This window comes from Stegodyphus dumicola, chromosome 4 (assembly GCF_044657685.1).
Source record: "Stegodyphus dumicola isolate Sdum_Otavi_A_Nest chromosome 4, ASM4465768v1".
NCBI lineage: Eukaryota > Metazoa > Arthropoda > Arachnida > Araneae > Eresidae > Stegodyphus > Stegodyphus dumicola.
Window position 1 is genome coordinate 2,731,121 of NC_140771.1, and position 25,489 is coordinate 2,756,609.

At 32.7% G+C, this 25,489-nt stretch overlaps 1 protein-coding gene across 2 annotated transcripts in view; it reads right to left on the reverse strand.

The window, feature by feature from the left end:
• Nucleotides 1–25,489, reverse strand: part of LOC118201907 (plasminogen receptor (KT)) — a 122,019-nt gene that overhangs the window by 67,881 nt on the left and 28,649 nt on the right. The window contains exon 4 of one of the 2 annotated variants that reach the window (XM_035374068.2): nt 16,257–23,924. The exons of the other annotated variant lie outside the window; for it this stretch is intronic. Within the exon in view, the coding sequence (XP_035229959.2) occupies nt 23,782–23,924 (143 nt within the window). The 3' untranslated portion in view covers nt 16,257–23,781. Of the gene's footprint in view, nt 1–16,256; nt 23,925–25,489 lie in introns of those variants that run through there. 2 annotated transcript variants of the gene reach the window in all.

Below are 25,489 nucleotides of genomic sequence, written 5' to 3' on the forward strand. Positions count from 1 at the left end.
GGTACTATGCGTAATATCGCAACTTAGTAAATTTGTTTATATAAAATATGTTAGAAAACATTTAAGTGTATAGTATTTTCTGGAGGCTTCTAGAGATGATGTAAGGATTATGTTAATTTTATTAACAGTTAAATTAAAGTTCCTTTCCTGTCGATTCTTAACTTCAACTTACCACTTCCGGCCAGAACGTAGTTTTAGAATCACGTCTGAATACATAATGAGGAAGAGCGGTATTTAACCACGAAGTTTTTTGGTCTTAGAGAGATACCAGGTATTCTGTCTGCACGCTTCCGCCTTTTTTAGGCTACCCTCTTTTTTAGGCTACCCTCTCGTAAGCTATTATCACGTTCGACCGTACTTTAGGCCCTTGATAGCTTCGCAGGCTATTAATGTTAAGGGGCCACCTCTGTTAGAATTTTGATAGTTTCGGCTATACCTCCTTAGTTTAGGTTAATTCTTAGTATCTTAAGTTCAAACCGAAGTGTCGGCTTTATTGTACACTCCAAGATGGAGTTTTGTTAGACTTTAATTGGAATAATAAAGGGTTAGTTTACCCTTCTGTCTTGTTGTTACCTGTCACACGAACTCAAGCGATTATTCGCTTATCAGTTCTTAAGATTCTTCACTTCCAACAGTAACTTAGAATTACAAAGTGAGGAACTCTACAATGATGTGAGAAGCATCCTATATTTTCTGAGTTTAAACTAGTGTGTAAAGCATAAACATCTTTTCTGATTTGATTCCGAAAAAAATCAATTGGGAGACTTAGAATTCTCACTACAAAGGCACAAGGTAGTGGTTAAGGGAGGAAGAACGTATTATAGCAAAACAACAAATAGGAATCATACAGTACGGAACGAATAGAAGAAGGTGTTATGGATAGAATGGCGTTAATGTAAAAAAACTGCGTTTTGTTAAGAGCAGAAAAACAAATCAAAGAGAGTTAGGGGATATGAGCTGACTTAACTACTACAATAGTTGCGATGCATCGTCTGTCGGTAGTCAACTCCAGATTACCTAACCTTTCTTGAGGTAAGAGTTTCCATTCTTCAAGGAGCGTCTGTTTCAGTTTTCTGGTGATCTCCGGAGAGTAACATCGTGCCACCAGGCCATCGTCTCCTTACTGTATCCCATACAGTTTTAAGAGGATTTAAATCAAAGAATCACGCAGTGCATTCTGAGAATATCATCGTTTTCAGGAGCTTCTCAACATCAGGATTCCTACGTAGTCGTGCATTCCCATCCATAAGTCGGAGCCAATGGTGTCCCGGAAAAGACGTACGTGGTGGAGTACGAGGCACCAAAAAAAAAAAAAAAAAAAAAAAAAAAAAAAGAGGCTAGTCCACTAAATCAATGTACTTGCAGAATCAGTTCTCCGTGACATTATCACCTTCAAAGTAATCCCCTTCAGCATTCGGTGCTGCCATTGCTGGTAACAGTTCTGGAACGAGGTTTCGGGAAGGCCCTTCAGAAGATTCTCCGTTTTGAGCTGAGTCTCTTAGGTAAAATCACTTCCCTTTAAACAACATTTAACTTAAGGAAATAAAAAATGTCGCATGGAGTCGAATCAGGCGAATAAGGAGAATGCCCGATCACACTAATATTTCTGCTGGTCAGAAACTGCTTCACAGATAGGGTCGTGTGAGCTCGTGCATTGTCCTCGTGCAAAAGCCATCCCTCACTCTACAACTGTGGCCTTTTTTCCTTATTTTTTCATGAAGTCTTTTTAGTACTTCAATATAGTAGGTGTGTGGAGGTGTGTAGGATGACGTCACCGAAACAGTTGTTGCCATCTCCATTCTTTTTTTCAAGCTACACAGCCTCCTTTTTTTGTGTGTCACACCTCGTATAACTTCATCACAGTAACAATCTCGTGTAAGTGAATTCCTTCAGAAAAGTTTGAAGCTTCATCTAACCGCTCATCATACTGTCTCCCCATACAAGCATTCCAGGACCACCCCAACGGTCTCTTCTCCTGATGTTAGTGGGATGAAAGCGTGTCCATACCTCCCTCCACAAGAATCGTTTGTCAGACTGAAACTGCTCTCATCGGTGTAGAGAATGTGACTGTCCGGTTTCCTGATGTTTTCTTGTAGCCATTCTGCATATACAGTTTCACTTTCCGCCTTGCCGAATAATTCCTTCTGTTCTTTCTAAGTTGTGTTGCACTGCGCGCGCTGTCACCTCGCGTTTTGCTCTTTTCCTCTGGTGCTCTGATATTTGAATAAGGTATCATCTTTCTACTGATTTTCCTTTTCATTGTACTAATCTCAAAATGTTCTTTTTAACAGTTTCACAGTGACATGTTGAAAAAGGAATTCGTTGCTTAAGTTTTGCACGCTAATGCCTTTTTCATTCATAATATGCGCAGGCAATATTTCAAATTTATAAAATGGTAATAATCCTCTAAATGCAGAACGATGTTTGGATAACACTTTTTACAGAGATTCGTTGTAAAAATTTTATGAATTTTGAATCGAATATTTAATGATTTAAATACTTATGTGCTATCAGCATAATACGATGATAGCTTTATAACTAAGATCATATCTCTTTATTAAGAACTTGTAGAGACATTCGGTTATTTTAAAGCAGGAGACATGAGAAAGTGAGCAATATCCTCGCCGGGATTCGAACCGCGGACCTCTCGAATACTCGCCGAGTGTGCTGGCCACTACACCAAAAAGGCATGCTAAGAGGGCGGAAGAAATACCTTATAAACTTATAAGGTACTTCTTCCGCCTTCTTGGCATGACTTCGTGGTGTAGTTGTCTGCATGCTCAGCGCGTATTCCAGAGGTCCTCGGTTCGATTTCCGTCAAAGGCTTTTGCTTATTTATCATGTTTCCTGTTTCCAAAATACTTAATGTCTCTACAGTGGCGCCCGAACTAAAAAGGGTGTGGATGATGACTTTTTCACATCCACGATTTGGTGATTGGTTCTCCTAAAAACCTCAGTCGTCTTTTAAAAGAGGGATTATGTAAGGTATTTCTCCCGCCTTCTTGGGATGCCTTCGGGGTGTAGTGGTCTGCACACTCAGCGCGTATTAAAGAGGTCCGCGGTTTGATTCCCGAAGAAGGCGTTTGCTTATTTTTTATCTGTCTTGCTTCCAAAGATATGCCTAATGTCTCTACAAACGTATTAGCTGGATATTTTACGTTAGTGAACTAACTGACTGATTTACTGTTATAACGATCTTAGGTCTTGTTCCGATAATAAATTTCGTATTTAGATGTAACTCTCTAGTTAATAACAGAAAACTAAGCGCTATGATTCTGTCTCAAGCAAAAATATATATCCATCAAACTGTTTCGTAGGGAAAATGTTTACTAATTGGGAAAAGCGAAGATAATGGAAGTAATTCTTCTTTCGGAAGTCATTATTAGCTTAAAGTTCGTTATCCCAGAACGGCTGTTTTGGCATTTTGCGTTGAAAACTTTAAATGTCCGTTTCACTTTTTAGATTGCTGCAACCAAGTATTATCGCTCTGTGTTATATCTAAAGAAGTTTAAAAAAAATGAAGAAGAATCTATATAAATGTATGTATGTTTCTAGCATTGTGATAAAACAACGGTACCTAGAGCCGTCCAGGTGAATAACAACGTAACCTAACCCTTCACCGAATATGGGCATCTGAAAGCCGGAATTTTTTTATTGTCGATTTCATATTTTGCAACGCTTTAACGAATTTTTAATTAACAAACTCGACGATTCCAATGCGAGCAATAGTAAAATTTTACCGGAAAAAAAAAAAAAAAAAAAAAATTATTTCCAGCCTGTCTGTGTCTTCGAAATTCTAAAGATATGCTATTTTAAAATTACTGTGCTATATTGCTGTTGAATTGAATTTTATGGTTTAAGTGCGAATAACATTAAAGGTAACACACAAAACTTTAAAAAAAAGGTCTCTTTGGGCGTAATGCAAAATCTGAAAGCTTTCAGATTTTTTTTTTTCTTTAATTATTATTTTTATTAGTTCAAAGGGGCTTTGTCCCTGAAGGACTATTGTTTTCGTTTTGCGATTTTGCATTGAATCACGATAAATGTCCGTTTCACTTTTCAAACTGTTGCCACCAAATGTTAGAGTCTTGCATTATATTTGAAAAAATTCAATAATGAAAAATCGTCTTAAATGAATGTATATTTCTCGAATTGTGATAAAACAACGTTACCTAGAGCCATCGAATTTTGAATGACATAATCCTCCTACGAATATGGGCATGTGGAAGACCAAATTTTAATTTTGGAATTTGTTTTATAATCGACTTCATATTTTGTAAAACTTTAACGAATTTCTGAGTAACAAACTAAACGATTTAAAAGCGAGCAATGGCAACGCTCTGCGGCGAGGGGGGGGGAACCTATTTATCTCCAGCGGAACTGTGTATCGGAAACTCTAAAGATAGGCTCATTTTATTATTATTTATCGACATTGCTACTGAACTGAATTTTATGGTTTAAGTGCAAAGAACATGATATTTAATAAATAAAGGTAACACACAATACGTTAAAAAAACGCCCCTTTGGACGTAATTTAAAATCTGAAACCTTTCAGATTTTTTGGGGGGGGGGCTTGTTAAATGGTGATTCATTTTCGAATAAAAGGGACATTTTTTGGAAACCGAATTAGTAGTTAAATAACTCGCATGTTACCTGTAGACTAAAAGAAAAGTGAAGTAAACGTGTAGAAGTATTTTACTGATTCTCTTTTAATTTATTTATGGACCAAGATTCAAATATTTTGAAGCTTCCTTTCTCTGCTCTTTGACTTTTAGTCGACATATCTTAGGACGTGCGGAAAGTCTCTTCTTACGCCCACGCATTCCCACCATTATATTTCTGAGTTGGTATTTTTTCTTTTTCCTTTTGAAAAGATTTAAAAGAAGGAAAATATAAAAAAGAAATAATAAACAAGGGGAGCAGTTGGTAGAATGTTGGCCTTGTATATTTAGTGGCTATGTTACGCACACCGTTTATATCTGTAACATCATCTTCATTTTTACGTGGTTATTTTCTTATCCATTTCTCCGTTTCCTTTTGCGTTTCCTCTTAACTCGCTCTCATTTTCTATCCACCTCAAGAGATTCAACCAAGAATAATATGCTTTTGTGTACAACAAAGGGGTCGTCAATAAAATAATATTTGAAAAATTATACGCATTATCTAAATCACCACTAACATACACACATATCGATGTATCGTCAGTTCGCCGAAATGTATTGTAATCATGTGCACATGTTTACTAATAATCATGCATACATAAAATGACTTTTGATTGGTACACTGTATTCTGGTCTCTTTTTGTTTCAAAAGCTAACGTAGTTAGTTGAAATAACAGCGACGATGATGACTTAAAAGATGCTGTTCAGGAGTATATGACAGGCCTTGAACAAAACAATTTTTGGTGCAAAAGGGGAAGTTTGAATTTCGTTTTGGCATTTTACGTTGATTCACTTTTTAAATTGTTGCCCCAAAATATTAGAGCCTGTGTAATATTTAAATAATAAAGAATTGGCATAAATATACGTATGTTTCTGCATTGTGATAAAACAACAGTACCTAGAACCATCCAGTTCTGATTAATGTGTCCACCTGAATATGGACATCTGGAAGGCCTAATTTGGTATTTGTTTTATTATCTATTTCATATTTTGTAAAGCATTTATGAGTTTTTTATTAACAAGCTCAACGATTTCCAAACGAGCAGTGGCGATACTATACAAGGGGGAAAAAATTCTCCAGCGCGCGAGACTGTGTATCGGAAATTCTAAAGATATGCTTTATGAAATATTTCGCAATATTGCTGTAGAATTGAATTTTATGGTTTAAGTACGAAAAACATGATATTTAATTTTTTTTTTTAAATCTGAAAGGTTTCAGATTTTAAATTACGTCCAAAAGGGGCGTTTTTTAACGTTTTGTGTGTTACCTTTATTTATTAAATATCATGTTCTTTGCAGTTAAACCATAAAATTAAGTTCAATAGCTATGTCGCAAAATAATTTTAAAATGAAGCTATCTTTAGAATTTCCGATACACAGTTCCGCGCGCTAGAGATGAAAAGTTTTTCCCGTAGAGTGTTGCCATTGCTCGCTTTGAAATCCTTGAGCTTGTTAATCAAAAATTCGTAAAAGTTTTACAAAATATGAAATCGATAACTAAACAAATTCCAAATTTCAAATTTTTCCTCATCATGCCCATATTCGCAGTTGCCGTATTACGTCATGCAAAATTCGATGGCTCTATGTACCATTGGTTTATCACAATGCGAGAAATATACGTACATATATGCAGATTTTTTATTATTTAATTTCTTCAAATATAATGCAGGATTCTAACATTTGGTGGCAATAGTTTGAAAAGTGAAACGAACATTTATAGTCATTCAATGCAAAATCGCAAAACGGAAACCTTAGTCCTTCAGGGACAAAGCCCCTTTGGACAAATAAAGGTGACACATAAAACGTTAAAAGGGCGCCCCTTTGGGCGTAACATAAAATCTGAAAGCTACAGATTTTTTTTTTTCTTTTCCCCTATTAGAATCGGACGCATTAAAGTCAAGAGAAACTAAGGAGAAAACTGCTTTTTAAGTAAGGAGAATGCCTCCTAAATAAGAATCTAAAATAATAAGAATTTAAACAACAGTATATTCCTAAATTGCTTTTGTCTTTTATTTGATACATCGCAAAACTACAGATTATTTCTTAAAGTCAGACAGCTTCGATAGCTATTGACGATTATTCTTTACTATCCAGGTTTCATTCACTGACTACCCACTCCCTTCATTCGTTATTTAAGTTAGAGGGAGTGTAAGGAACGATGGCATTTACCCCGTGTGTACTCTTGTGGTGTAAATGATTAATACCTTCAGCTACGAAATGGAAGTTTATAAGGTATTTCTTCCACCTTCTTAGCATGCCTTAGTGGTATTATGGTCAGCACACTCGTCGCGCATTCGAGAGATCGGTGGTTGGAGTCCCGGCAAGGGCATTAAAATAACCTAATGTCTCTTCAGTGGAGCCCGAACTAAAAAAAAGGTGGTGGATGATGATTTTTCACCAGGATTTGGCGACTGGGTCCCGTAATCCCCAGTTGCCCTTTAAAAGGGGGGCTGGAGAGTATAGCTTATATACTGTATATAATATACTGTATAAGGTATTTCTCCCGCCGTCATAGCACGCCTTCGTGGTGTAGTAGTCAGCACATTCGACGGGTATTCGAGAGGTCCGTGGTTCGAGTCCCGGCGGCGTAATGGCAAACCGCACATTGAGTTGATGAATGTTAACGAATTTCACTTAATGCGCATGCTCAGTAGTATACTATAAGCTCAGTAGTATATTGCGCATGCTCAGTAGTGTACCGTTAGCGTGGGAGGAAATACTGGCGACTAAGGCATAAGCAACCCTACACATCTCTGTTTGTCATATAAGGCTTATCGACTGTTACAATTGCAATACTACCGCAATTCGTTTGTGCTTAATGCATTTGCTTCTGTTTCATTTCATTTTTCTTTATTTTGTTCATAAACGTTATATTTAATATCAGTTATTTATAATAATTTCCTTGCCTTTAATTCAGCAATTTAAACTGGATTTATTCTTTGATTTGTTAAGGTATATACGAATGGAACTTATGGTAAACACTTTTATTCTTCACAAGTATAATCAAGAAAGATTCAGCTAATGTATCTTGTAATGTTTCCTGTTTTGTAATCATTCTTATACGAAAATTTGCGAAGTTTACAGTCGATATTTATACTCTAAGTAATGGAGCAACTTACAACTTAACAAGTTTTAAAACCACGAACTGTTTTACTCCCAGATAACAGAATACCAATCATACGCCGTATTTGTCTACTTTTAAGACTGTACCAAAGTCGTAATTGGGCCGAATTCTCTTCTGGGCTTGCGCAGTATGCGAAATTCGTTTAACATTGATCAACTGAATGTGCAGTTTGCCATTACGCGTCCCGGCGACGTCATTGCTCATTTTTTCACGTCTCCCACATCAAAATAACCTAATGTCTCTGCAAGCTTTATGGTTCGAATCCCAGCAAGGATTCGATCAAGTTTAACTTTTTTCTCCGAAAATTCTAATTACATACACAATTAGCACGAAACGAAAAAGTCCGGCTCCCTTTCTGATACGTGTTTGTTTCTGAAATCTGTATTTCATTCAGAATCAAAACACTGGACACTCACTTTTGGAACGCTGGACACATTTTAAGACAACCGACACGTTTTCGTCTTTAGCTTAGCCTTTTTCTACTTAATCTCTCGAACAGATATGACAGCAGAAGTTAGGATAGTTACTTGTTTACAACTCTGCGAGTTTGTTGTAAAATGTGCAGCTAATAAATAACATGCCTTCTATTCTTACTTTTACTTTCTTATTTTGAAATTTATATTTTCCTTTAACAGTTATTCACCATTGTAATTTGGTGTTTTCGGGATAACCGATTTGGCAGCTTTTGCAAATTAACTTTTATGTGTCTGCTTTCAGCACTTCGGACAAATTTTGATTATACTTTTGAGTACATGAAATATTTGTTATTGATAAATTTTTTGTTAATTTTTCACAGACAGTTTTTATTTTGCTACATAATCAATTTTTTCTGCAATTTCATGATGTTAATTTCGTAATATTCCACTTTCATTTATTATTTTATTTTATAGTCCTACTCCACTTTATAGTTCGAAACTTTCCTCTTCCAGGTTTTCAGTGCAGTATGAATTCCACGAATCCGAATATATTATAGTTCCTTTTTCGATATTTTTCTTAATTGCTTCTAATATAATGCTCATGGATCGGCTTGGCAGCTTCACGAGTACATTCGTTTGTTTCACCGCAAGCTCCACCAAAGATCCACTGTTGTGGTAGAATCCGTCCCGCATTGTTTTTACGCTTTGTGAATATACTTCCATCCACTTGGACCATCATACCACATCCTCCTGTTTTCCGTTGCTGGTTTTTAGGCAAAGAACCTCGCACATGTATTTATTGCACTCCACAACTGTTCCGTGACTGATTTTCACACCATTTAACTGAAGTTAATTCTTCGCTCCAACCATAAATAAACCTCCGAGTTTGTGCAGTTCTTTGACTTGTTATTTTGGCTTTGTGTATCGCCGCTACACAAAGCCAAAATAACAAGTCAAAGAATTGCACAAACTCGGTATCCATGTACACATTGACCTATTTTCACTTAAAAAAAAATCACAGAATTGCACAAACTAGGCATTGCGCACTCCCTTGACTTTAGCCATGTACACGTCGACCTATTTTTACTTAAAAAAACATAAGAGAATTGCACAAACTTGGCATAGCGCACTCCCTTTGTCCATGTACACGTCGATATATTTTCACTTAAAAAGTCAAAAGAGCACCCAATTCTAGGTAAAAGTATATTTATGGAGCATTCAACTACTCAGGTTACCGTAAATGAAACAACAACTTATCGATAAATGAAACAAAAAACAACTGAAGTTAATACAAAACACGGATAAACGTAGAGGAAGCTAATTCGATCTCGCCGCGAATTCGCTACAGTAAACATTAGGTATTTTTTTTGGAAGCAGAAAGATTTTTGAAAGTTGAAAATTTAGCAATCGCCTTCGCCGGGAATCGAACCACGGACCTCTGGAATACCGGCGCAATGTGTAGAACCACTACACCACGAAGGCACGCTGAGAGAGTGGGAGAAATACCTTATATACTCCACCTGTTAAAGGGCAACTGGGATTTTTAGGGGACCCAATCGCCAAATCCTATGTGTGGAGAGTCATCATCCATCACCCTTTTAGTTCGGGCGCCACTGTACAGACATTAGGACTTTTATGGAAGCAGGCAAGATGAAAAATAGCAAACGCCTTCGCCGGGAATCGAACCACGGACCTTCATTTTTCCGGCGTAGCTTTCTCTTCGAATTTGTCGCGCGCAGCATTACACAAGGAAATGAAACAATTTAATAACACTTCTATTTAAAAAGAGCTAATTCAGTACGAAAACTGTAACAATAGTTTCTCCAATCGGAAAGAAATTCTCATAGAAATCAAACTTCATCTTCAATATCCGCAAATCAAATTACCAAAATTTCGAAGTATGAGGATTACAGAAGTTCCAAACGTCTTTCTTAATTTCCATTAGCCTGAAACAATGGCTGCATTCACGGACGTTTAAAACATTTGCCTAATTCCCAGTCCTTGCATCAACAAGAAAATATTTCTTTAGCTATAAATCTGTTTGTTCACTTCCTTAATTTACACTAAAAAGCTTTTTCGCCTATTTAATTTATTCCGAAATGATTAAATGTCATAACCTATTTTTCAGAAAATAAATTTTCGTACCATTCCTTTCGAAGACGACGTCAGAGGGCGCTGCATCTTTTAATGAAGAGTAACCGTGCTACCCAAGATGCAAATCGCATAATTAGGATGTAATTAACACGGACCATATATTGGAACTCAGTGTGAACAGTCTGAGGAACCCCGTAGAGCCGACCATGGAGAGAGCATTCTTGGGATCGCTACACATTATTGTCCCTCCCACGTCGGCCGAGAAAACGGTTTTTGAGGAGTAAGAGTTGGAATTACTTTCTCCTGATTAGGACTAAGCAAGGTGATAAAACTTGACGCCTTTTATTTATAGCATCTTTTCGCTGAAGCTCGCCAAATTTAGAAGGGGTCCTCACCTAATTGAATCGATTATTGTTGAAAGGGCACATGTCCATTTTTGCAAATTTCACACCAGGCAATAAAAACTTTCTAACACTTTACAAATTAAAGTTATCGCATATTTCGATTCCCAAATAAAAAGTGGTAGTCAAAACAAAATTGTGCATTTACAAATTACAACATTTACACAACTTACATTATTTCAACAGAAAAGGCATTTTGAAGCAATCGAAACACGTCACAAAATAAATGAAATGGCTTATACGCCTGTTGTCCCATTAAAAATGACATTCACTCACCCAGAAATGTATTATTTTTGTCAAAAATTTTTAATACTAAACATAATATTGAAACAATATTTAAAACTTAAATACAGTCAAACAATTTTAACTAACAAATTAAACGTAAGAGTTGTCCTCGCTCTCGGAAGGTGCAATTGCTGTAGAGGTTGGACATAACTGATGGTGTTGTAAAAATTTCGAAACCATGGACCTCTGTAATACCGACCCAACGTGCAGAACCACTACACCACGAAAACACGCTACGAAGGCGGGTGGTGGTGGTGGATTTAATTATGGCAAAGCACACTAGGGCTATCTGCCTAAGGGGAGGGATGCCTTCGTGGAGGACTTTCTAAGGGAAACTGGCTCATATACACGTTACATATGGGGAAAACCATGAAAACAACCATGCAGCCAGCCCGTTCGCAGGATTCGAACCTCGGACCGAACTACCAGTGTTCAGCAACTTTACCGCTTGGCCGCTGGTGGGCCCTACGAAGGCGGGAGAAATAACCTTATATACTCCTCCTTTTAAAGAGTGACTGGGGTTTTTAGGGAACCCAAAATCGCCAAATCTTGGGTAAGGAGAATCATCATCCAACACCCTTTTAGTTCGGGCGCCACTTGTAGAGACATTAGGTTAATTGGAAAATCCGGAGAGATGAAAAACGAGCAATCGCCTTCACCGGGAATCGAACCACGGACTTCTGGAAGACAGGCCCAGCGTGCAGAACCACTACACTAGGAAGGCGTGAGAAATACCTTATATAAAGTGAAGAACTTTTTTGATATCGTCTGTTTTCTTTATGTTAATGACATTCTTCCCAGAATAGGCTGGTGCAGAGGGGAGAAATATTTCTACCTCCGGGTCTCTTCAGTTTTGGAGTTTTTTCAGTCAAACGATTCAACGCGTTATAGACAAATAAAAACCCCGTCTTTTATCTCGAAACAGTAATAATCGAGTATTTTAAAAGAATGGTTTGCTCTACTAGATCTTTGTGCAATATCCTCCAAAGGCACAACTTGTTTTTTTTTTTTTTTTTTTTTTTAAGTATCTTGACCACTAACTGTTGAAGTCTAGGATGTTGTTTTCCAGCAATATAGCTATAATTGTACCATCAGAACTGCTTTCAGAGATACTGGGCTGGTGTGTATACTCGATCCGTTTTTCTAATGTGACGTTTAATAACACCAAAAGTCTTATCACAAGACCGGAAGCTATGTCCCCTTACAGGAAATTATTCCTGGACAATCAAATTTTCTCTGATCACAGAAAGAGCTAAGAGGAACCTTATTAAAACGGTATGATTTTGGTTTTGACCCGTGCAACAATCCGAAAAAATATGAATTTCTTTTGCTGAAGCAAGAATATGTTGTCTTGCATAAATACATAAGTGATAACATATTACATAAATACATAATTACATAAGTGAGAAACTACGAGAAGCACTCATGTAGCCTACTAGTTCAAATAGGTTCGCAACTTTAATCGAACTACCGATATTAAGTGGTCACTGGTAGGGTGTGGGAAAAACTAAGAAAAAGATTGAATTTAAAAAAAAAAAAAAAAATCACTTATTTGTTTAACGAAGGTTAAATTGTAGAGACATTGGGTATTTTTTAGTAGCAGGAGAGATTGAAAAATCAGCAACACCTTCCCCGGGAATCGAACTGCGGACCTCTGGATACGCGCCCAGAGTGCAGACTACCACACCACGAAGGCACGCCAAGAAGGCGAGAGAAATACCTTATAAAATTAAATGCGTTTCTTGTTTTCAAAGCAACTGAAACTTTTTAAAGCGTCTCATTCTTACTTCGTTACTTCTTTAATGAAACAGCTAGCTAAAGATAGGGATGTGTTTCTTTATTTAGAAAAATTTAACCTCAGTCGAAACTTAGTCTTCCGAAGAAAATTGTTTGACGCGTTTTCGCTTGTCTCTGTCTTTGGATATGACACTGATTTTTTCCCCCTCCCCAAAAGGCTATTAAGTCTCGAAACACGATTTTTCGTTGTTTTACTTTTCATTCGAGTCTGTTGCCTTTCGGAAAAACGTAAGATATAATGCTTTCATTTGTCCGGTATTTAATTAATAAGCTAAGCTATTTAAAAGAAATAGACGCAGTTCTTAAGAATATTATCTTTTTGCATTTTAATATGTTTGATTTAAGTAAAAATGCATTTAATTCATGATATATCTAATTACATAGAATTGCATTTGCTATGTTTTCTCTTTTTAAATATACAAAACGTTCCAGTTTTAGTCTAAATGCATATTCATATGTAATAGCCTTTAAAATATTCCACTATTCCACCTGGGATATCTCTGCCTATGATCTCTACTTTAAATTAAGCCCTTCTAGACGATCGGTAAAATCGTCCCTTTCAGATTTTTTCATTATTATTTTTATCATTATTTAATACTGGCGACATAAACAATTTCGAAAAAAATTATAAACTGAAGCACATTTTGACACTAGGAAGTCGTAAATTCTAATAAAGACTAGCTTTCCTAGTTTCCTAGTCGTAAATAGCTTCTAGACTAGCTTTCCTAGTCGTAAATTCTAAAGATTAGCCTCCTAAAATAAAGTTTAGCTTTCCTAATTCACCCCCCTTAAAGCACTAGCCTAGAAGGGCTGTTAATCTCGAAAAGGCATTTTGTGTCGGTCCCGTATAAACCACGTATCACTTTTTAAATTGTTGCCGCCAAATATTATTACACTGCATTATACTTAAAGAAATTAAATAATGAAGAATCTGCATGAATGTATGTACGTTTCTCGCATCGTGAAAAAACGATGGTATCTAGAGTCATGAAATTTTGAATATTGTAGTCCTCTACCCGAATATGGACACCTGGAAACCCGAATTAGAATTTGTTTCAGATTGTGTAATTCTGCATATTTTGTAAATCATATTTTGTCATGTCTTCATATTTTGCCTACTTCATATTTTGTAAATTTTAAAGGAATTTTTGATTAGCAAACATGTCTATATCAATGCAAGCAACGGCAACACTGTACGGGAAAAAACAATTTATTTCTAGTGCGCAAGACTGTCTATCGGAAATTCTAAAGATATGCTGTTTTTAAATATTTTTACCCCAAAGGGACATTAGCCCAAATGTTTTAGAAACGTGTATGTGTCGAAACGTGAATGTTTTCAAAACGTCGTTTTATGTGATTGCGATTAATATCATCATTTGGATACTTTAATCGGTATGTCGCCCGTTTGTATACGTAAACATGGAAGATGAATTGTTTACTGGGATCAACGGTTTGGTTAGTATTAGTATGAAATGTGCGGTAAGATAGCTTCCCAGTAAAGTGGGTTTAGTGTTGCCAGAAAATATCATGGTTGAAAGGTAGGGAACGTACGGTTGCCATATTTGGTGCGAAATCGCCCATTTGGTTACGAAATCGGCAATATGCCATAGACGGATGGAGAATATTCTTGAACGAATTCCCTAGAAATTTACCCTTGAATATTCTCGAAGGCAGGTCAAAAGCTACATAAACCCTGCCTATACGCGAGTTACGACATCGTAGGTGGGCATCGTTGAGACTATCGTCGAGTTTATCGTGAGTGTATCGTCGAGTTTTATCTTGTGTTGAGCTCCGAGAACGATCGACCGAGTCGAGAGCTATATTTTAGTGCTTCGCCGTGAAGCTGTCTCTCCCGTTATAGCCTGAAAACTGTGTTGCAGATTCGTTTCATATTTTGAATTGTATAATTTCTGCATTCCATCTTACCAGATTTAAATATGATCTATAATCCAGAAAAACCCTCAATCCGGAATCGCCGAAATCCCAACGAGTCCGACTTTATACTGTATTTTATTACACTTCCTTATAGGTAGATTCAGAATACAAAAATAGTGCCAGATAGCGGAATCCAGGGCAAGGTTGCAGTGCTTATTACAATATAATGCTCACAAGGGAAGCATGAAAAATTAAATATTGTTATAAATTTTGTATCTTTATATATAATTTTAGAGAAATTATATGTAAAAGTGTAGTACCTCATGTATAATGTAACATGAAAGGCTTCAAGACAGTGAAGCTTCGCCGGAAAAATAAGGGTACAGGGGGCAAATCCATTTTCACTGAGGTAATGACAAGTTTGGCGATGGTTTTAGCAACTAATATTTTCGCCAAACTTGGCGACATTTTGGTCCGATTCCAGTAGAACTGGTCCTTCTGTATGCAAATGTAACTGTATGTGGCCCTATGTAACTGTAATTGTGTATGCCTTCCAAGCAATTTGCAGAAATAGAAGGTACTAGAAATTTCTCAGTGGATGGGGAAAAATCTCCTGCATTGTGGCTTTTTACATTATTTTGTATTTAACTGAAATGATATTTACTGATTGTGCTCTGTCATACTGAGAGGAGTTCTACCAGTACTTTTGTGAAAAGTTCTGTTGTTATTGTTGTTGCTACTAATCTCACTGTCTGATGTAATTAGAACAAGCCAACGAAATATTATCGTGGCAAGCAGTACTAGACTGCATCTGTCATTGGCCAGAGCCTTGAGCAATATACAGGTAACAATCTGACTTTATGGTCAGTTCCGCCACAGTTTTGAAGGACAGCACCCCAGCTTATTTATATTGTTTCGTGTTTAACGTTTTTAATGTCTTGAAGTGGTAATTACTGATTAGATTATGTTCTGTCTCTAACAGTACTTTTGTGAAACATTCTAGAACTGTAAACTTTTTTTGGGGGTGGGATAATTTTTATCAAGCTATTAACGGTTCTGTGCATTATTCAAACATAAGATAAAATTTTAAGACTGGCTGTTTAAATTAAATAAATTTAAAATTTAAATATTTAATTTTATATAAGATCTTAGCTTTTATTTAATTAAATTATCAAATACTGATTATGCATCAACTCATCCAAAAATACTTTAAAAATATATTATGAATACTGTAGAGACACAAAAAATAAAGAGGTTTAGAAAAAAACAAAATGGGCCAAAATTTCTCTTTACAAGAAGCTAACTTTTTTTTTAATGTATTGTGATATAAAAATGATATTTTTTTAAAAAATCCAGCTATTTTCCTATATAACAGCAAAACATACTTACAATATTAAATAATTTTTAAGTTTTAAAATTAAATTTCATGATAATTCTTTTACCTCATAAAGGAACTTCTTATATGCCCTTGTTAGTACTCAATTATTTGTTCATTAGTATAGTTACCCGAATATTTTATCCTAGCAGCAAGCCTATTTTGATATTGTGATTTAACTGCTGTCTAAAACCTACTTTACCAAGACTCAATATATAGAGCACATAATTATGAGTAATAGCTTTATTATTTTTAAATGTACAACTTTTCTAATAGCAAAGCTTTACCTTTTCCAAAAAATTATGTTAGGTATATAGAAATACAGATGTTATACATATTTAGAGATCATTTGAAATATAACAAGTATATAGAAATCGGAGAGAGGAAACCACTGTATTATATCTAACAAATAATCTAAAAATTATACATAATATCTCACTATTCTACTCTCTCTTGGATTATATATTATAAATACTCTAGAAATGACAACATGATTCTAGATCATCATATTCTAACAAATGTAAAATAAGTAATGCACTTCTTTCTCTCAATTCATTCAGAAACATGAGAATGAATTGCTACAATGTTTAACATTAATAAAAAATCATTCTCTTTTATCTTCAGGGATATTGCACTTAAGCAGTTAACAAAGCATATAAAATCTATATATATTAAAGAGCAGTTATAACAACAACACATAAAATTTAAACAAAAACTTAAACATCAATTAAAATCACCAAAAAAATACATTGCACAATTTCAAACTAAAATATAACCTTAAATTAAAAACATAAAAAAATATAACTAGCCCAACATCTTGCATATTAATTAAAAATATATAACATGTAACACATTAAAATATTCAAAATAAGCTCCGATAATTCTTTTACATAATTAAGTTATATGTTAAAACTTTATAACAAAAATATTGCAACTAAAAAACTTGCAACATTGTGCATAATACTAAATATAAATGTATCAACACAGAGGAAATATTTGGCAAAACATTTGTTCTACAGACTTCTACAAAATACAGTAAGAAATTGCATTTTCACAACAAGTATAATGTAATAAATCTAAATTTAAAAACAATAAATAAATAAATAAATAATAAAAAGAAAAAGCAACAGAATAGATGCACCTGATAAAAAGAGTTCTTAAATAACTACATAATATTAAAAAATTCTCTTAAAGTAAAATATCAGAAAATAATAGCAAAGAAAGAACACTGATATTGCCATTATGCAATGTAAAAGCACCATCTTACTCTGAAAGACAGTTGTGCAAATATTAGAAAGTTATAACATCTTAGAAAATTGCAGCTTTACCAGCAAGGCATCAATAGTGATGTAATACACTTTTTTTATACCATACTTGCATCCGTCTACACAGACAAAAATGACATAAACTACTTAGCATATGTGGACTCAAGATGTTCTTTTATATTCATATTTGCAATCTTTTGTGAAAAACATGCCTGTTAAGAAACATATAAAATATGTTGAAAAGGAAATATTGAATTATTACCCCTGAATTATTTGCTAGGGAATAAGAAGTCCAATCTAATTCATAAAAATTTAAAGAAATTCATATATATTATAGGTATTATGAATTTGATTATATTGATACCAGCTTTATAAGGAACTGATTTATCAAAAGGCTAAAACAGTTTTATTTACGGTATTTAAAAGAATGCATTTAAACTATTGTTCATAATGTTAACAAAATTTTACTTTGAAATTATCACACCTTTTTTTTTTAGAACTGTCTGTTTATACATAAAAAAAATTACATAAGAATTCTATAGAATTTATTAGTTGAACATAACTAAAAGGTTAGAAGCTTGTACAGTACTAAGTCCGAGATTCGGATGTCCAATATCCGGAATGGTCTAAAATCCGAATCTCAAAGCCACCATTTTTTTTTTACGAATTTTTTTTTTTGGGGGGGGGGGAGTATATGCTTTACGCATGCGCATTTGATTTTTTTCCCCTCATAATAAAACATGGAGTGAGTCCTGATTCTTCATCTCATTTCGGCGCTAAATAAAATACATCATTATTGAAGAAATAATCATTTTAGCATGCGATCAATAATTTGACTCCGTAGCTGCGTATTTGCTTAGCATACATCTCACACCGAAACATTCTACATAGAAACATTGTTCATTTTACACCAACTAATATTTTATATCATTGACGCCAAGCTAGCAAATCATTATTTATTATATTTTTCTTTCATCACCCCATGTGTATCAGCACATGATAATTTGAGTAATGACTCCTGCAACAATGCCCAAACAATTTTTTTTTTATATATTAGTAACTGAATAGCTAAGAGTATGGAAATCTTTTCTGTTGACATTACGCTTGGCGTCGATTAAGATTTAAGTTAAATGCCCCAAGAATAATGACGAGGAAAGATTTAACAAAAATTTCATATGCTAAAAAAGATTTCGTTAATGATACTCATAGGCTAAAAGATTACACTTAGTGCAATTTGAATTAAGAATAACTGATTTGTTATTCACATAAAGCCAGAACCGGAGCCAGAGCTCTCATGGCCACACCGAGTGGAAGAATTTAGGGAAGAAGAGTAGTTAACATAAGTTTTTCATTGCGATGACAATGCCCCAAATCAGCAATCAATTAACAGACGGCGAAATCTGTAGTATGATTCTAAGTCCAGAAAATACAGCTACCTATAGTGAAGAAAATGACAGAAAGGTTATTGAAAATGAAAAAAATTCGATTGGCAAGTTAGTCGGAATTCTCAACCCAGCAGTTACAGGGCTGAAATTGAAAGAAATGTTTAACACGTTGAGCGCGGCGGCGAATTTGCTGTCCTTTCCGTTCAGCCGGCAGCGCTAAGTCGTATTTTTGTTTAGAATGTTTCAATACATTTTATTAAAACTAAATTTTATCACATTTCATTGAGACTATATTTATTTTTTAACTTTAATACTGTCAGGCTGGCGGACTGACCCCAGCCAAATGAAAATTCCAGTGCCGGTCCCCAGTGACCGACGCCAGCCACACGGAAAGTTTGGGACCGGCGACGCGCTCAACGTGTTAATAAGGTAAACATGTAAATATTAAGTTTTTTTCTGCAAATTTTTATACCCTTTAGATCATAAATATTTCATTTTTTCATAAATCATGATTTCATATTTTTAATTTTATAATTTCTACATGCCATCATACTAGATTTAAACTGATGATCTAATATCCAGAAAAATCCCAAATCCGGGATCGCCGAAGTCCCGATGAGTCTGTATCTCGGACTTTGTACTGTATATTATTTTTGATTTCAATATGACAGCTTAAGAGGTAAAACTACAGCACTATTGACCATGAAGATTTTTTTAGTTTTATTTAATAATTAATAATTTGTAACATCATACTCAATGCATGAATCGAATCACATCCTCTGATAATAAATAAATCAGCTAAACTGTGTAAAGAATTAGTAAAACAATTAAATCTCTTTCAAGGTTTAACAAGAGCACAATACACATCTTTAAATTGTTAATATGTTATTCAACAAGTTCATTTTATATTTGTCAAAAAGATTATAAAGTTAGGACAAAAACGTGCTGGATTTAATAACTGAAGTTTGCAAATATCATTTAAATGCAGTTTTGGTGAAACTCAATATCTATGGAAACAGCAAACTGAAAATTCAAAATGTATTAGGTCTGTTTTGTACACTTCAAATGAATGAGAAGTTAATTTCCAATCAATTGCAAAAGTTTAAGAATAACATATTAAATTATTTTTAAAAATCTAAAAAGCAAATTACAATGGTTTGAATCAGAATTAAATACATTATATAATATACAGTAACTGTTATATAACGTATTTAATTCTGATGCATTTAAAGTTTGAGCATAAATTATTACACATAATATAACAATGAAGTATCAAATATCTTCATTTTATTTGGTCACTGATAACAATAATTTAGTTCTAAAGTAAAAATAATTTACAAAATAGTCCCCCCCCCTAAATTGTTGTTCACAATTACTTGTTATAAAGTTTTCTGTGTCAGCTGTCAACTTTTGTATAAAACATTTTCCAGTAAATATTGATATGAAATATGATATTTCAAACTGAGTCTTAAGACAAACTCAGTTATACAATAAGCACTAGCCTTTCCCGGAAATCAAATTAAATCGAGAACGTTTTATTATAAATGGTTGTTTTTCCTTTTAAAATTAATTCATAGATTTATTATCTTCAATTCTCAGAATCTTCTTCCCCCCTCTATTATATTTTTGTTTTAGTAATTATATGTTATTATTGCTAGAAGGTAACATTTTCTGATAATTTAAACTGTAAGTCTTAAAGTGAAATTTATATCAACAAAGTATAATAAAAACTATAAAATATTACAATGCAAAATAGCTACTATATACATAATCAATTCTAATAATTCATTTTGAAAAAAAAAAATTATTTCCATGTAAAATTATTAATGAAAATTCACATTTTTGGAAATATGTTACTAAGAGGTTAACAATTTGTATTACAATATTAATATAGGTTCAACATATATTAATAATAAACAAATAAAGTATTTCTCAGTTGTTTTTGTTTCAACTATTGAGATATAATTTATTTAGATATTGTGGTTATAAATAAAACTGTAAGCTATTTAAATATTACCATTTATATAATGATTTTCAACTTCACGAATTCAAAGACATTTAGAAGCACTCTACGGTTTTCATCAACATTTTATAAAAATATTCAGATAAAATAATGTAACCTTTATCACCATAAAATTTTCTTGACAAGAAATGAAGAGAAAGAATATAACCTGAAAACTGCTATTCTGTAAAGTAAATTTATCATGAACATTAAAAAATTAGCATTAAAATGCCTAGAAAAAGCCGTAAGAATACTTGAATGCAACTATCCCTTTTTTCGAAAACACACTTCAAAAAGAAAAAAAAAATTTAATAAACAATATTTGAACAGAAAATGCATTTGGTTTTATCTAAAATTTTTGAGCAAATTTGCTCTTTCCTGTTTTTACTTTAACAGGTTTCTAACTTTTTAAAACAAAAGTTTATTAATTCACGCATTCGAACCAGGCCTTTTTTTGTCTTTAGAAAGGACAATCAAATTAATTTTCATGTATGAAAATAGTTTGAGCTTTCTATGTGTTTATTTTTTATTATAAAGATTTCTTTCACATTTAAATTATATTTGATCTTTTGCCTTGATAGGCAAATTTCTATTTCCATTAGTCTCTATATTTTCATTTTACTTGTCTTTTACTTGTATATTATCCGTTTCAATTTTTAGTCTCTAATTTGTAATACTTATTTCAAAATTTAATACTTTTGTGGATTGGACAACTGAAACAAGTTGGGAAAAGACAAGAATTCAATGAGACAGTTCATTTGTTTTGGCACCTTTAAAAAATTTAAGTTCGATTTGCCATTCGAAGTCTCACTAGATTTGTTGGAACGAAACTAGTTTTAGTTGGTCTAGCTAATCAAATTGGTTTGAAGCTTCAAAACACTTTTCTCTTGACAAGTTCTGTTTGAAGCTTTGAACAAAAGAGATTAACAAAGTTTTTTGGTACTCGTATGATTCCATTTTTCATGTTTTATATGCATTTTCAGTTCAAATATTATTAATTAAAATTTTTTCTTTTTGCAACATGTTTCAGAAATAAGGAATAGGTTGCATTCAAGTATTCTTATGGCTTTTTCTAGGTATTTTAATTCTAATTTTTTAAAATTGATTTATAAAACTCAGCAGCACTAAACCCTAATTTTAAACTTGTTAGTTCTTTCGTAATTTTTTTAAAATGCACTTTTGTCTACTTTACTAATATCATGAACATTATATATACTTCCACAAACTTTCTTAGAAATCAATATCATGCATATACCACTATTCTTTAAATACTGAAATTCAACAGAAATGTAACAAAATAACAAGAATTATAATAAAAGGAAATTATATGAATTTTAAACAATAATTTTAATCCATAAAATTCATTATTGAACAGATTTGATGCTGGACTATAAAGGCAAAAATTATGAGCATGAGAGGACAAGAGCTAAGCTGTCCAACTAGTAGGTCAAGCCATACTTTTGAGTTGACTGTGATCTCTTCATCTTTTAAATAGTATTATTTTAATTCTAATACAAAACATGGTTAAGCAAATTGGGTAAGCTAGTATGATGAGAATGACATTAAAGGTATTGGTGTCATGTTAAATGCCATCACTAATGTAATTTTTCAGACTGCATATTCAGTATACCTTTCAAAACTGAAAAGGATTTTTAGAAAAGATTTTAAACTTAAATGAGACTGAAAATATAGTTTTATTTAATTTTTTTTCCCAAAAACCTATTAAAAGAACCCTTAGTATGAAAAATATTTCATCTCACTCAGCATACGGTGGAAATCATAAAAACTAGAGGTGGAAGTAATTAAAACTTCAAAATACCACAGAAATACATACAAGAAAAATACTTAACTCTAAAAAATACAATGTAAATAAATGCTATGTTTTTCTGTATGCATTTGAGATAATTCATGATTTTTCATTTAAATATTTGAAAGTAAACTGGACTTTAATTCTAAGAAACTAGAAATTCTTAGCTAATGAACATTTTAAGAGTTTAGGATTATTCCTGTTTTTATTAATTATTTAAGATCATTTCTTATAATCCCAAGATTCATATGTTCACTTCAGTTTTGGGGACACAATTAACAAAAGGGACTTATTATAGTATTAAATTGCAAAATGCAGATAAAAAGAAGCAAATAATTAAGACCTTTTTCAATTATTTACTAGAATTTAATCATTAAATGCTATAAAAACAAACAAATAATAACATTTTATAATAAAAAACTTTAACAACTATTTTATGAACCAAGAACTCATGTAATGAAATTTATGAGCATGGCTAAGATTTTCACTTTGTTTTCGACAGATAGGTTATTTGAGTATTTCAATGGATAACGAAGAGAATAAAGTATATTTCAGAATTTTTCAATAGATAAATTTTTATTTAAAATTAAAAATCTCTTCCTCTATATAAAATAAATCATCCTCTTATGAAAATATGTTCAATGCGTTTTTTTTCTTCAAACTTCTGCAATTCAAACAAAAATTTCTTGACTATGTATTTTACATTCTTGTCAATAAAATAAAAAATATATTTTAAAAATAAATTATAGATCAGCACATTTTATAAATAAAATTTATGAAAAACATACGATATAGAATTCATAAATATATATGTTTAATAGACTACATTTCTCATCTTTATAACCTATAAATATATCAACTTTTATTTTTAAACTAAATTACACTAAGGATAGTATAAGATAAAAAATGCTTTTTACTGAAACAGTATAAAAATTAATCAACCAACTGCAAAAATTTATAAAAAACTAAATAAATAAACAATATTTTCAATAATAAAAATCATCATATTAAAAGATTTTAAATCTAATTTTCTCTTATAAATATGAATTAATAACAGAAAAATAACTCTTTAAATTTTTGCAATTCATAAATCTACACAAATATCGTACAAATGGTATGCATTATAACATAGTGATAATTTAAATTACATGAGATTACAAGCCTCATTTCATATGATATTGGTCATGGCAGAGTTGTATTTTTTGTATCATTAAGATTAATAAATCTACCATTTCATTGTGAATATTGCTGAAAAGTGTATAAGAAAAAAGTTTCATTTCTAATCACAGGTATTTCACAGAAAAATATCATGAGCTTTGGTTAAAGATTCTTCATCTTGTTGCTCATGGCGACCCTCTTCAATGGAGTCAAAGTTAGGAAGGCCCAATGGCAAATGTAATAAATGCTCCTCAAACTGCAAGATGTTTTCAGCTTCACCTAAACCAACAAACAGCACATTAAAAATTTGTTTAATTATAATACAGTACAAAGTCCATAATCCAGACGTCCATTACCTGGAATGATCTATAATCCGGACCTCAAACCCACAAACTTAAGCATGCGCGTTTGATGCGTGCATCCGCTATGCATGCGCGTAAAGCGTTTACCCATGCGTGCTCCGATAGTGAAGAAAGTATCAGAGAATGCTATTGAAAACGAAAACATTTCGATTGACAAATTAGTCGGTACTTTCGACACAGCAATTACAGGACTTGAACAGTGGAACTTTGTAACTGAACAAGAAATTATGTCTGTTTATAGAATTAAAGAGAAAGTATTAGCACAAAAAACGAAGCAACATAAACAACTTACACTGAAAGAAATGTTTACTAAACTAAATATTAATCTTTTTTTTTTTTTTTTTTTTGTAAATTTTGATATCCTTTAGATCATAATTGCTCTTTATTTCATAAATTACGGTTTCATATTTTTAATTGTATAATTTCTGCATGCCATCTTACCAAATTTAAATTGAAGATCTATAATCCGGAATCGCCGAAGTCCCGACAAGTCCAGATTACGGACTTTGTACTGTATTAAAAAATAATAATAATAAAAGATCAAAATAGCTTGCTTGTTAAGCTACAGGTGTAATATAAACAAAAATATAATACACCTTTAAAAAATCATTAGCCTTTAATGTATTCAATTTTAATTGGTTTAAGTATATTAAAGCTGAATTAAATGACAGCCAGAAAAAAAGATTTCGAAAGACAGTATGTTTTTTAGAATTTACACAATTTTTATAAGCAGAATTTGTGCATAAAGAGTTAATATACATATTTTTCTTTGAAAATATTTATAAATTAGTTTATATATATTACATAATATAAACAAAAAATAACATTATATATTATAAATAACACTGTAATTCATATAACAGCAGAATTGTAATTTTTTCAAGAAACTTATGAACTGTGAATGCCACTGAATTTTACTTTAACTTCCATAATAATCAGTCAGCATATTTTTAACTGACATGACACACTAGGTACACTGCACAAAAAAAAAAAAAAAAAAAAAAAAGGGAAAGTTCTACATCTCTCGCTCTACTGGGCCGATTGACAAAATTCAAACTGCATTTTTCATGTCTCGAAAACGCGACTTAGGATATATATTAGATTTATATATAGCACTATTCTAACATAGTATTTTGACCCAAAAACGGAATTTTTCTGAAATAACACACCAATGTTTTTCCATATTTCGATTCTACGACTTAAATTATGGCAGACTGCCACGTTTTGTAAAAATCGTATGAGTAGTTTTCAAAAAATTAGCTCTCAAAATTTTAGCTCCTCAATGTTAATTGAATTTGGCATATATTTATTAATATCTCTTTTTTGATTAAACTTTATTTTTCCTTTCACATTTTGAAATTTAGGTTCATTCCAAATAGAATTCACCCATTTTTTGTGTTTTATTTTTTAAATAATTTTTATAAATTTTTCGAAAAAATTTTTAATTATAATCTATAAAATTTTTACCATCATCTTAAAGTA